The 12,034-nt window shown below is 40.8% G+C and overlaps 1 protein-coding gene across 4 annotated transcripts in view; it reads right to left on the bottom strand.

Annotated features, from left to right (window-relative positions):
• The window catches only part of grid1b (glutamate receptor, ionotropic, delta 1b), a 716,034-nt gene that overhangs the window by 183,589 nt on the left and 520,411 nt on the right, over nt 1-12,034 (bottom strand). For all 4 annotated transcript variants that reach the window (XM_070545805.1, XM_070545804.1, XM_070545806.1 and 1 more), the window contains one exon: nt 7,836-8,041. In XM_070545805.1, the coding sequence (XP_070401906.1) occupies nt 7,836-8,041 (206 nt within the window). The remainder of the gene's footprint in view (nt 1-7,835; nt 8,042-12,034) is intronic.

The raw sequence follows: 12,034 nt of genomic DNA, 5'->3' as shown, positions 1-12,034 counted from the left end.
AAACTCAATAGAAACCAGATCCGAGGGTGATTAACGATGATTAAGGCACACGCTGCAAAGCTGCCACATGGGAACGCGCCTGTATCGGTTCTTGAATCAAAGAAATCACAGACGCAACGGATGAGCTGACATTTACATCCAAATCATGTCTAGAGCTAATTCATCCTCAGAAACCATCAACCCATTTCCTACAAACGAACTCTAAAGGTCAAACTAATGCTGAAATGTTTCATTGAGCCAAATTTTTAAAAGTAGGATTCTATAAACAATCTGCTGCTCTAAAGAAAAACTCAATTCATCCAATTAATTTGATAAAAACTGAAGCAAGGCTTGCTTTTCTAGTTGGTCTATAGGGAGCCCAAGTCTCCTCTCCAGTCAGCTCGTGGGCCACGAATGAAATGAATGAACATATGTGAATGGGGCTAAAAGAGCTATTTTCTAATCCCCGCCACCTTATGGTCTGAATCACACATATGTTGTACTTTAACTTAAATGAAAATTATGATGTGTCTTTAGACTGTCTGTCGCATAATTTGAGATTCAGCTTGTAAAGGTTTTTTAAACCACTACAAATCAAATGTCGCATATATGACGTTGCAGCAGAACCTCTTCTCCCCCAGTGTAGCTGCCACTTACCACCTGGCCACATTTCGACTGGTTTTCTCCATGTTTATTGACCCTTCTGTCGTCCTGGAAGAAGAATACGATGCTCGCTAAGCTAATCCTCTCTTCTTCTTCACATCTGGTTTGGTGACGACTTTTTGGCGAGACAAGCGTTAGTAGTCCGTTTCGTCTTTTCACACAAAACCTAAAATAACGTTTGCTGCCTGTTGAAAATAAGCACCTTCTTGGCATCAAAATGTGTTTCAGTGACATCACATGTGACATCCATGGCACATAAATGGGATCAGAAAATAACTTTCATCAGCTCTTTTATTTTTTTTAACCGTAGGAGACCCATGGTCCAGACTTAGGATCACCATGACAAGCAAGATGATTTTTTTTAATTATATGAAATATTGGTTCAAATAGAATTAAACAGATCAAACCAGTAGAGCTGAGGAAAATAGTAAAATAATCGATGCATCGGGATGCGGACATAAACGATTCTGCATCGTAGAAGAGTACGCCATAATCGATGATAGTGGAATGTAGTTTTCTTTTTTAACGGCGGCACCAGCGCAGCATCCAAAGCTGTCGGAGTGAGTGTGCTCCACATTTACCAAGTATTGTTCCGCCTTAATGTGGTACTACAGGGCTGAGAGCTGGAGTTGTAACCTGAGACCGAACCGGAACCAAATCAGCCTGACCGGTTCTGTCGGATTTGGGCCTTGATTTAAGTTAATTGAGCGGGTTGTCACGCAGCGCGCTCCGCTCACTTGGACAGCAACTGAGAGAGAGAGAGAGAGAGAGAGAGAGAGAGAGAGAGAGAGAGAGAGAGAGAGAGAGAGAGAGAGAGAGAGAGAGAGAGAGAGAGAGAGAGAGAGAGAGAGAGAGAGAGAGAGAGAGAGAATGTCTGCTCACACAAGAGAGAGGATTGGAGGACCTTCCTCCAAACCGATGCTCCAAACACGCATTATTATTTTTATAATTTAATTATTATTTCTCCTCGAAGCGCTCAGTCAGACCGAGTGTTGTGATGACGGGAGATCCGGTCTTGGGGAGGGTGCAGGGTCAGTGATTATGAGAATGAACTTGATTCATTCTCCAACATTTCAGAAATGAACCACTGGGTTCAAATAAAATAACAAACTAAGTCAAACATTTCATTTGGTGTTATTTCTGACACCCTGGAACTGTAGCATAAATATTTGACTCTGAAGCTGCTCAGAGACATTAAACACTCATATATGAACCCATTATGTATTTTATTATTACATTATGTGTCATGTAGGTTTTCAGTACTTTTTTAGATTTTGTGAGTTTTTCCAAAGCTTTCTCAGCCTGAGGTGTGGTGTTGAATGAGGAAACAGATTGTTTTACTTTGTTAAATCTTCTTAAATGTTTAAAATGTTTTGTCCTAACCTGTGCCATAACTTAAACAATTTGGTCTCCAACTCCTCAAAAATCTGGCTTAAAGTTTAGTTGTGTATAAGGATGTAAATGCCGACTACGTAGGTTTAGTCATGATTGACTTGCTTGGTCTGAACTAACAGCAGGGTTGTTTAGTGTAAGACTGGAGGAGGGCACAGAGATGATGAGTAAAATCAGTTTCATCACAGAGTTTTAGTGAAGCAAAAACAGGCTTTAAGTTAGCCACAGACTGGCGATTTTCCCACTGAATTTAATAAGTGACTTTAATAAAGGAATCAAGTTTGTATTTTGTTATGTTTACAAATTATGCTTGAAATTCTTCTGATTTAGTTTAATGTTATTAATACCATATCTGGTTTGTAGAGGTGTGAATCTTCACTTGTCTCCCGATTCGATTCGATTACGATATTAGGTCAACAATTCCATTCAATATCACGATGCATCACAATTATTTCATATTGATTTGTTTTCATTGATAAATAGAAGATGTCAGATAATTGCTTTTTATTTTTATTAATCAAAAACGTAATTGACACAACTTGCCATCACGCAAAAGCTCTCCATTCACAACAGGTTGTGATGAAACTGATTTTACTCATCATCTCTGTGCCCTCCTCCAGTCTTACACTAAACAAACCTGCTGTTAGTTCAGACCGAGCAAGTCAATCATGACTAAACCTACGTAGTCGGCGTTTACATCCTTATACACAACTAAACTTTAAGCCAGATTTATGAGGAGTTGGAGACCAAATTGTTTAAGTTATGGAATACGGAATCATTTCAGATACAAAACCTGACTCCAAAGTTTTTCATGAGCCAATTCTGTGGGTTTACAAGTGAACATTTGCGTTTGTTTCCACGTTTTTGTCTTTAACTATTCTCCACTATCAATGTTTTAGTGAAGGTTGGGCATGCACTGCTCTCCCAGCAGGTCTCCAGTTAAACCGGACCAATGATGCAGAATTTACCAAAAGTCCTCAGCAGTATTTGAATAAAGTCAACAATAATCTCGGTTTCTTTCATTTTAGTTGTCAAAATTCTGAACAGGATGTGTCACACAGTTTAAGTGATAAAGATGAAGATTAAGTTGATAAAGATGAAATGTGCCTTTAAATGAGCACATGAACAAGGTTTCTGCACGCTTTAGTGGAGCAGAGACACAAGGAGAGAAAGTGTCTGAGTTTGTTCATTGGGGTCATTTTTATTTGCTGTTAGAAGGTATTTACCCTGCGGTGGTGTAAAGTACACACACACACACACACACACACACACACACACACACACACACACACACACACACACACACACACACACGTGTGTCAATCATCCCTGCTCAGCAGCGTAACGGGTTCCTGTCAGTCAAAGTTCTTCCTGCAGACAAAGAGCTTCACACCTCCTCCCCTTCCAAACTTCATCCTCTCATGAGGGTTATTGTTATTATGACTCAAGGACAAAAGAGGAGGAAGGAGAGCGAAACACAGTAGAGGAAAAGAGGAAATGTAGCTGAGACAATGAGGAAACAAATAGAAGAGTCTGAGATCAGCAACCGATGACAAATATTCTCACCAACACGCAACAAACAGAGTGTGTGTGTGTGTGTGTGTGTGTGTGTGTGTGTGTGTGTGTGTGTGTGTGTGTGTGTGTGTGTGTGTGTGTGTGTGTGTGTGTGTGTGTGTGTGTGTGTGTGTGTGTTAATTTCCCTGCCTGGCTTCACACACAGTCAATAAAGATTCACAGTGAAAGCTGATTGTGATTCATGCCGAGGCGCTAACAGAGAGAAACAGGAGGAGCACTCTGAACGTCTCACCGTCGGCCCTGCGAGGTTTTTATCAGAATCAGAACCAAAACACTGCTGTGTGCAACAAAACGACACGATTCCTGGGAGAATAATGGGCCATCTGTCCTCATGGGGGCGCCATAGAACAATGAAACACGTTCTAAACACCTTAACCTGAAGAACAGTTTCAGCCCAAGCCCTGGACTAAATGTTGATCCTGAATGAAACAAGAAAACTTTTTTTTTTTTTACTTTTGGTAACATTCCCATGTTTTCATGATTGTCTAACAGTGGAATGTTGCTCTTATTGCTTAGCTCCAAAGTGGGAACAGTCTTGTCTGAAGGTCTGTTTTCCACCAAATGTGTTGTTTTGTACACTCAGATGTGACCTGTAAAGATTTCCTATAAAGTATCACCCCTACAGGTGGCAGCAGACACTGCAGATGTCATCTCTAAACAACAACGTTGTTTTTTCCACGTTTAATGAAAACAAGGTTCTTCTAATTGAAACAGACACTGGAAAACCAAACAATAATATCCTCTAAAGGCTGCACACCTGGTTTCACAGGTATAGTAAATGCAAAAATGGCCCGTCATTGTATTGTGCCTTCTGCGGTTCTACAACATCCACCCAAGGCACACAATCAGTCATTTGCTCATTTACACACTGGTGGTGATGAGCTACATTGAAGCCACAGCTGTCCTGGGGCACAATGATGGAAGCGAGGCTGCTGCATACTGGCATCACCTATCGCACCAACAGCAAGCAGTGAGGGTTAAGTGTCATGTCCAAGGAAACAACTGTGACAGACTGAGCGTGACTAAATTCCTCAACCCTCCGATTACAAGAAGAGGACGTATTTCCTGTGCCACTATCGCCTCATATCCAACAGCAACATGGCTGTGCTCAGTGAACCAATCCATATACTTATAAAGCACAAAGATAATATTGAGATTCCAGGAATCTGTCAAAACTAGACCTGTTCTGATTGGATCTCAAGCATCACATAAGGGTCCAGATGAAGACATAGTAGCTGACCACACTTCACTCCTGATCTCTTGTGTTGACTTACTTTCTGTCTGACAAACACCTTCAGACGCCTGTTAAATACTGCGCCCAGTTTAAGGTTTTAACTTTTGTTTTTAAAGCCCTGAATGGTCCAGCTCTGCCTATCTATCAGAACTGATCAAATTTTAAACTCTTCCCAGAACTCTGAGATCGGCAGACCAGCTGCTCCTGGGCATCCCAAAGATGAGATACGCGGGCCTTTGCATTCGCTGCCCTTAAACTCTGGAACGCACTCCCCCTCAGTGTACGACAGACCCCTTCACTATGTCGGCTCAAGTCGGTGCTCAAGGTCTTTCGTTATCATTTAGCTTTTGAGTTATGATAGGACATCTAGTGTTTTCCTCTGTGACGTTTCCCTGCTGACATGGGCTAACCTTTTAGTTGTGGCCTTGTTTTTACACTAGTATGTTCTTTTAACTCTTTTACATATTTTCATTTCTTTTATCTGAATTTTTATCTTTTATTTCAGGGGTCCGCCCACCTTTTCTTTTAACACTTTGGACAGCGGTTTTTAAACGTGCTTTATAAATCCACATGGTATGTTACGTGATAAACCAGTATGACACCAACTGTCCATTGGGTTGTTTGAAAGAACAGCTTTAACCCTTTGTTGCTCCTGTAACAGCAGTCTGTAGTTCCAAAACTCATAAAGGTCACACATCAGGTCACATGACACTTGTTTGCTGACATTCTACTAGCAAACATCTAAGAGTTTCAGCAGTGTGTAAATAAACCATCAAGAGTCGTGGAGTCTGTTGGTGTGACGTAATCTGATTACAGAAAGAAAACTGGTTTAGCGTTGCACAAAGCCACACTACACCTGCTAATAGATGAAACAGAGTTCTTTAGAAGCACTAAACTAATGAAAACCCACATTAAATCTGACCCAGAAATTAAAATGCTCAGTTATTTAATCCCTAAACAAGTTGTAACCGACCTCCAGATACCTCCGCCCCCACAACAGGAGTGTTTTGATGTTCTGGGACAATCATAGAACTTTAAAGACCTAAATAGATTGTTCATTATAATTTCAGTGTACAGATTATAATCTGAGTGTTCAGAGAGATTCACTTCTCTGAGGGCTGAAAACTCCTGCTGCTTAAATGACTGGAACGAGTTCAAACTAAGTTCAGGCAGGAGGATCTGCAGCGTGTGTGCTTTGTTGTGTGTGTGTGTGTGTGTGTGTGTGTGTGTGTGTGTGTGTGTGTGTGTGTGTGTGTGTGTGTGTGTGTGTGTGTGTGTGTGTGTGTGTGTGTGTGTGTGTGTGTTGAAAAAGCTTTTAACAGATTTCCATGACGTTACTGAGAAGTGAGACTTTCATTCAGTTTGATCTCACCCTCCTACACCAACATGTCCTGTTGCTAATGAATGTCACGCACACACACACACACACACACACACACACACACACACACACACACACACACACACACAAGCCATTTGTGTTTATGTTCTAAAACCTCCCACTCTGTTTCAGAAACTTTCGTTACGAGCATCAACACTATGCGAAGACAGAGCGGTGTGTGTTTCCAGCTAGAAGTTTTCAGTTCCTCATTTAATGATTGAAACAAATACATCAGCCTGCTTTGGTCACCTGAACTCTCAGCTCATTCACATTTTTGTCTCAATAGTTCAAGTCCTCTCATATAGGTTCCCCCACCACACACACACACACACACACACACACACACACACACACACACACACACACACACACACACACAAGCCATTTGTGTTTATGTTCTAAAACCTCCCACTCTGTTTCAGAAACTTTCGTTACAAGCATCAACACTATGCGAAGACAGAGCGGTGTGTGTTTCCAGCTAGAAGTTTTCAGTTCCTCATTTAATGATTGAAACAAATACATCAGCCTGCTTTGGTCACCTGAACTCTCAGCTCATTCACATTTTTGTCTCAATAGTTCAAGTCCTCTCATATAGGTTCCCCCACCACACACACACACACACACACACACACACACACACACACACACACACACACACACACACACACACACACACACACACACACACACACACACACAGGTGTGCACACCTGTTCCATCTCCTGTCTCGCCCCCATGCATTCAGACTTCTCTTTTTCTGCTCTCTGTGTTTTAATTACACATCCTCATTTGTTCCTGATGTAAACTCAGTTCTGCACGATGAACACTAATTCCTCCGACTCAAACTTTCCTCCCGCACCAGCCGGCTCACTTCCTAATGTTTCTCATTAATTGCATTAGTCTGAACTTCCACTTGTGGCTGAGAAAACTGAAGAATTTAAAATTAAATGCATAATTAGCCAAGAACGACGTTCTAAAGGTTTATTTTACATCTCTGATGTCCAGAACTTAAAGACAGCAAACTTCGTTGTTGCATCTGTTTAGGTTTCAGAAATGCATTCAGACCAAAATCTGCACTCTCAACAATCACCACCACTAGAACAAATGCTGAGTTTTATTTAGATGAAAAGTTTTTCAGCTGCTAATCTGACTTCTGAGGTAACATAGTGGAAATTAAATGGAAGGAAATTCATCTCCTTTCATAAAGTAAACTCACTTATTTCACCCAGCTTTCTCCTTCATGCACTCACTTCATCTCCATAGTAAACGTTTTCATTTCACCTCCCAACATTTTCTGTGAGTTCACACTGATTTACTCCTGAAACACACCAAGGACTTTTTACTGAGTGTAATTTATGCACACACACACACACCAGTTTCAGAACAGGCAGGAACATTAAACTCATCCACACTTAACTTATTCATCTCTTCATCATTGAATCTGCAGCAGCAAACAAACACAGATGAACATTTAAGTAACACAACTGCTTGGCCTCAACCAACACACACACACACACACACACACACACACACACACACACACACACACACACACACACACACACACACACACACACACACACACACAGATAAAGAAGAACCAGGACTGACCTGCTGGATGAAGGAGTGCGCCCCCTGGGGGCTGAGCAGCAGGATGGCTCTGCGTAGCGTGTCTCGGTACCGGTTCAGCTCCTCGGTCCTCATGGTGGTGAACAGGTTGGTGAAGACTTTGCTGATGTTCCGGTCCACCCTCTGCAGTGCAACGTCAACACCCTGACGGGACGTCTGATCCAGGAAACCCTGCAGGCCCCGGATATCTGAGAGAAAACATCAAATGATCAAATAAACAGAAATAAAAAAAAACATCAAAGAAAAACTTGCGGTTCTGACTTTAGTGGGTCTTCAGTGACCCGTCCTCAGAAGAACCACCTCCTCTGTCCCTAAACCATCTGTTGCAGGCCTTAAGCAGACTGCATCAGCCCACCTGACCGCTTACAGGCTGTTCCTCTGATGTGGTTCTTTCTCCTCTTCCCTCAGAGCAGGCAGCTGTGGTGAGCTCTCCGCTGTTCTAGCTGGTGACAGGTTGTTTGGACCGAACATACCTCACTTCTCCTCTCCCTCTATCTCTGTCTATTAGCACTGACAGCCTGCTTGTTCCAAGCACCGCCTGACACGTTCTACTCCTGAAACTTTTTACTCGAGTTGCATTATTTCATCTGTCCTCTCTTCTACGTGAAACGGAAGAATTTTCTCCCTGAATTCTCCTTTCGATCGATCCATCTGTCATTTAGAAGAAATTCTCCGAGATCCTGCAGGGATGAGCCAGAGCATCAGCTTGTAAAACAGCTGAGAAACTGCTAAAAAAAAACTCTAAAGCAGAGTCACAGTCTTGATGACGGCATTTGAAAGAAACATATATTTTCTGAAGTCTAATGACAGCATTTGTTTATTAGATCTGAACTGACATGACATGTTAGTGAAGGTCGGTAAAGGTTAATCTAGCTCCCCCGAATCCACCGAGAACTCATGTGGCTACGAAAGTAAGAGGAACCTGTTTTTTGAAGTGTGTCCTTATTGTAATGATTCAGTCAACGTTTTTAGTAGTTTTAAAGCTCTTACTTTTAGTGCCTATGTGCAGCATTTTGGGGCAATGTCTGTTCAAATGTTCAAATTTAAAAGTGCTATTTAAATAAAATTATTTCAATAAATCATTTTACTTGTTCTTTACTCAAAGACACTGCTAGTTATAATATAAATAAAGCTGGCTGTGTTTCTGTCTGCTGCTCCTCATCCGCCTCGCTGAGTGTGTCCCATCACTCTTCAGAGAAATTTGTTGAAGAGCAAAAAAGAATCCATCCTTTTCTTGAGCTTAAGCACTGGAACAACACAAGAGGAACAGCTTGAAAGCAATTTGCAGAGCTCTGCGCCAGCCGCAGTTCAATTTCTCCAGAGCCCCTTTGAGCAAGGCATGCCGAAGTGAGTGGGGTGGGGAGTAGGCTTTGTCCATTAGCAGCAGCAGCAGCCCCTTTCTCAGCTTCCTCTTATAAAGCTGGTGAACTGAGAAAGGCTTAATTAAGATAGGATGATGAAAGTGGATTTCAGGTAAATATTTAAAGAGAGGCGGAAAACAACTGGTATTTCCTCAACAACAAAAATCAAACATGCAATCAGTTAGCTGAATTATTTAACTTAATCTTTAGATAATCATTCCCAGCAGATGGTCTCAAACAGAACTGTGTGTTTACGTTTATGATCAACACAAAAAAAGAAAACATTTAAAACACATTTTAGTCATGATGACGTTTAGTTCTCTCCTTATGTTGCTGCTAATCTGCTCAATAAAACTAGTGACCTCACCTCCATCTAGTATTTATCCCACTGTAGAAATTATTCCTCTAGTGTTGTTTAAATCAAAACGTAAAACCCTAATCGGCCTTTGAATGAAGTTTCTTATGCTGCATCATCTCCACTGTAATCTGTGATTAGGGCTGCACGATATTAGGAAAACCTGCGCTATTCGATAACAATGATTAATATTGCGATGACCATATTACTTGCGATAAATAAAAACTTAACTCAGGAACAAAAATCAAAGAAACAATGAGCAAAGCTGAAAATGTGAGGAAAGGGAAAAAGAAAATGAGCAAGAAAAGGCGATCAGTGGATCCCGGGAAAAGCAGAATCAGCAAAAGAGCAGAACAAAGCTAACTCAGGTGTTTGCTAACCATCTAAATTATGTGCCGTTCGCCTCGGGGGGCGGGACTCTGACCTATGAGAACCCACCCGATTGGCCAAATGAATGAAGAGCTCTATTTGATTTGTTAAAAAAAACATGATACTTCGTTTGACAGAATGCATCATGTGTAGCAAACATTTGAGCTGACCATTCATTGCGATATTTATCTGTTCTTTGCGATATGCATATTGTGCATGCTGATATCGCGATAACGATATATTTACGATATATTGTGCAGCCCTATCTGTGATGTAATATCTCAACCTTAATCCTGTCGTTTCCTTTTTGCTCTAAATTATAATTGTATATGTGTATATTTTAATTTGTGTTCTCATGTTTGTTGTTGTGCCATTTAATGCTAATTGTAAAGCAAATTGAATTGCCCTGTGTTACAAATGTGCTATATAAATAAAGCTGCCTTGTATCTGACCCATCACGGAGGAGCAGTGGACTCCCATAGTGCAGCATGGTGCAGCACTCATTGGGTAACTTTCAGGGTTCAATACCTCGCCCAAGGAGACTTCAACACTGGGCTTGATAGGACCTGAGGTCAAACGGCTCACCTTCTGATCAGTGACCAATCACTTTTCCCCAATAAGCCCTAGGTGTGTGTGTGTGTGTGTGTGTGTGTGTGTGTGTGTGTGTGTGTGTGTGTGTGTGTGTGTGTGTGTGTGTGTGTGTGTGTGTCTTCAATGATTTAAAAGGGATTTTTTTCAGCAAATTGTTTTAGTAAGAAATGTAAAGTTGTGTGATGATCATGTTATTATCAAGCGTAATGGTCTGAGATAAATATGTAACCATAGCAACACAGGAAGCCAAGCACCAGCGCCTGTCATTCACTTCCTCACCCCCCACCTCTCCCTGCACACTCTGTAAATATCATGAATGATTAATACATCAAAACCAGAACCACGTGGTCTGAACAGGACCTCTCTAATACCATAATATGTTTTGGTATAATATTGTGGCTAGTATAATGTCAAAGTGGTGAATTAAGTTGTTTAACACTCTCTTTGTGCACATCTTTCTTTGACTGCACTCTGTCACCTCTGACATTCTGACTAGTGTTCTCCACCTCAGTGGTAACTACGTTGTCACATTGTCCTTAGTAAGTTACTTTGGAAAAAAGTCTCTGCCAAAGACATAAACATCAGGGGTCTAAACTCTGCATGAATCCTTCTCTATGATCCTCAGGAACGTTTTCAGCCAGTTTCTCTTCCAGTTGTGAGAGCTGCTGAGTGAGTGCTAAACTCATCTGCACCAGATGTTTTTGTAGAGATATGTTCAATAGGTTCAGTAGTAAAAAGTTGTCACAAGACAAGATCAGTTGTGAACTTCATGTGGTCATAGGGAGAAACAACAGCCGTCATTCCTCAGATCTAATGAACAAGTGAGGACTAGTTGGCTAAAGTGAATATATACCTTTTTAAAAACATTATAATAATTGTATGATCTCTAACCTCAAGAATCAAAGGTCATTTGTCAATCAACATGCCTTCATAAAATTAGCTTCGACACAATTTGCCTTCTTCAATCAACAAGAAACAAACAAAAATAAATAAATAAATGCAGTTTCCTTTTAACAAAAGTCTCCTTTAGGGTGGAAATACTAAAAATTTGTGATTTCTGTCGTAAAGTGTATCAGATTTACCCTGCAGCTTAGCTTCAAGAACAGAACTAGCTTGCTTCCTTCAGAACTGGTAGGTTGATAAAACAGTCGTAATTATAAATGCTTTTTTAAGTGGTGGAGTAGCTTGTTTAAAGTTTTGTGTGGGTTAGGCTGCACAGGTTGGAAATTGATTATACAGTCAAACTCGTGAGTGAGCCACCGTAGCTGGAATACTTTCTCTGAACTGCACGGCGCAAAAGAGTCACATGTTTTCATCATGATTTCAATGGATTTCACACACGGGGCCTTTAAGTTAGAAAAACAAGCTAAATCTGTTCAGTCAAACATAAAAGTATTTTAAATTTTATTTTATTAAACGTTCCTTCCTGTGGACGGGTGGCATCTGAAACACAAAATTGTAGTATTTTAACTTTAATAAGATTCTTTTTTTTTTTTGTTGGACTG

Source organism: Nothobranchius furzeri, chromosome 16 (genome assembly GCF_043380555.1).
Source record: "Nothobranchius furzeri strain GRZ-AD chromosome 16, NfurGRZ-RIMD1, whole genome shotgun sequence".
Classification (NCBI taxonomy): Eukaryota; Metazoa; Chordata; class Actinopteri; order Cyprinodontiformes; family Nothobranchiidae; genus Nothobranchius; species Nothobranchius furzeri.
Note: the sequence above shows the minus strand (reverse complement) of the source record. Positions and strands in the feature narration are given on the sequence as shown.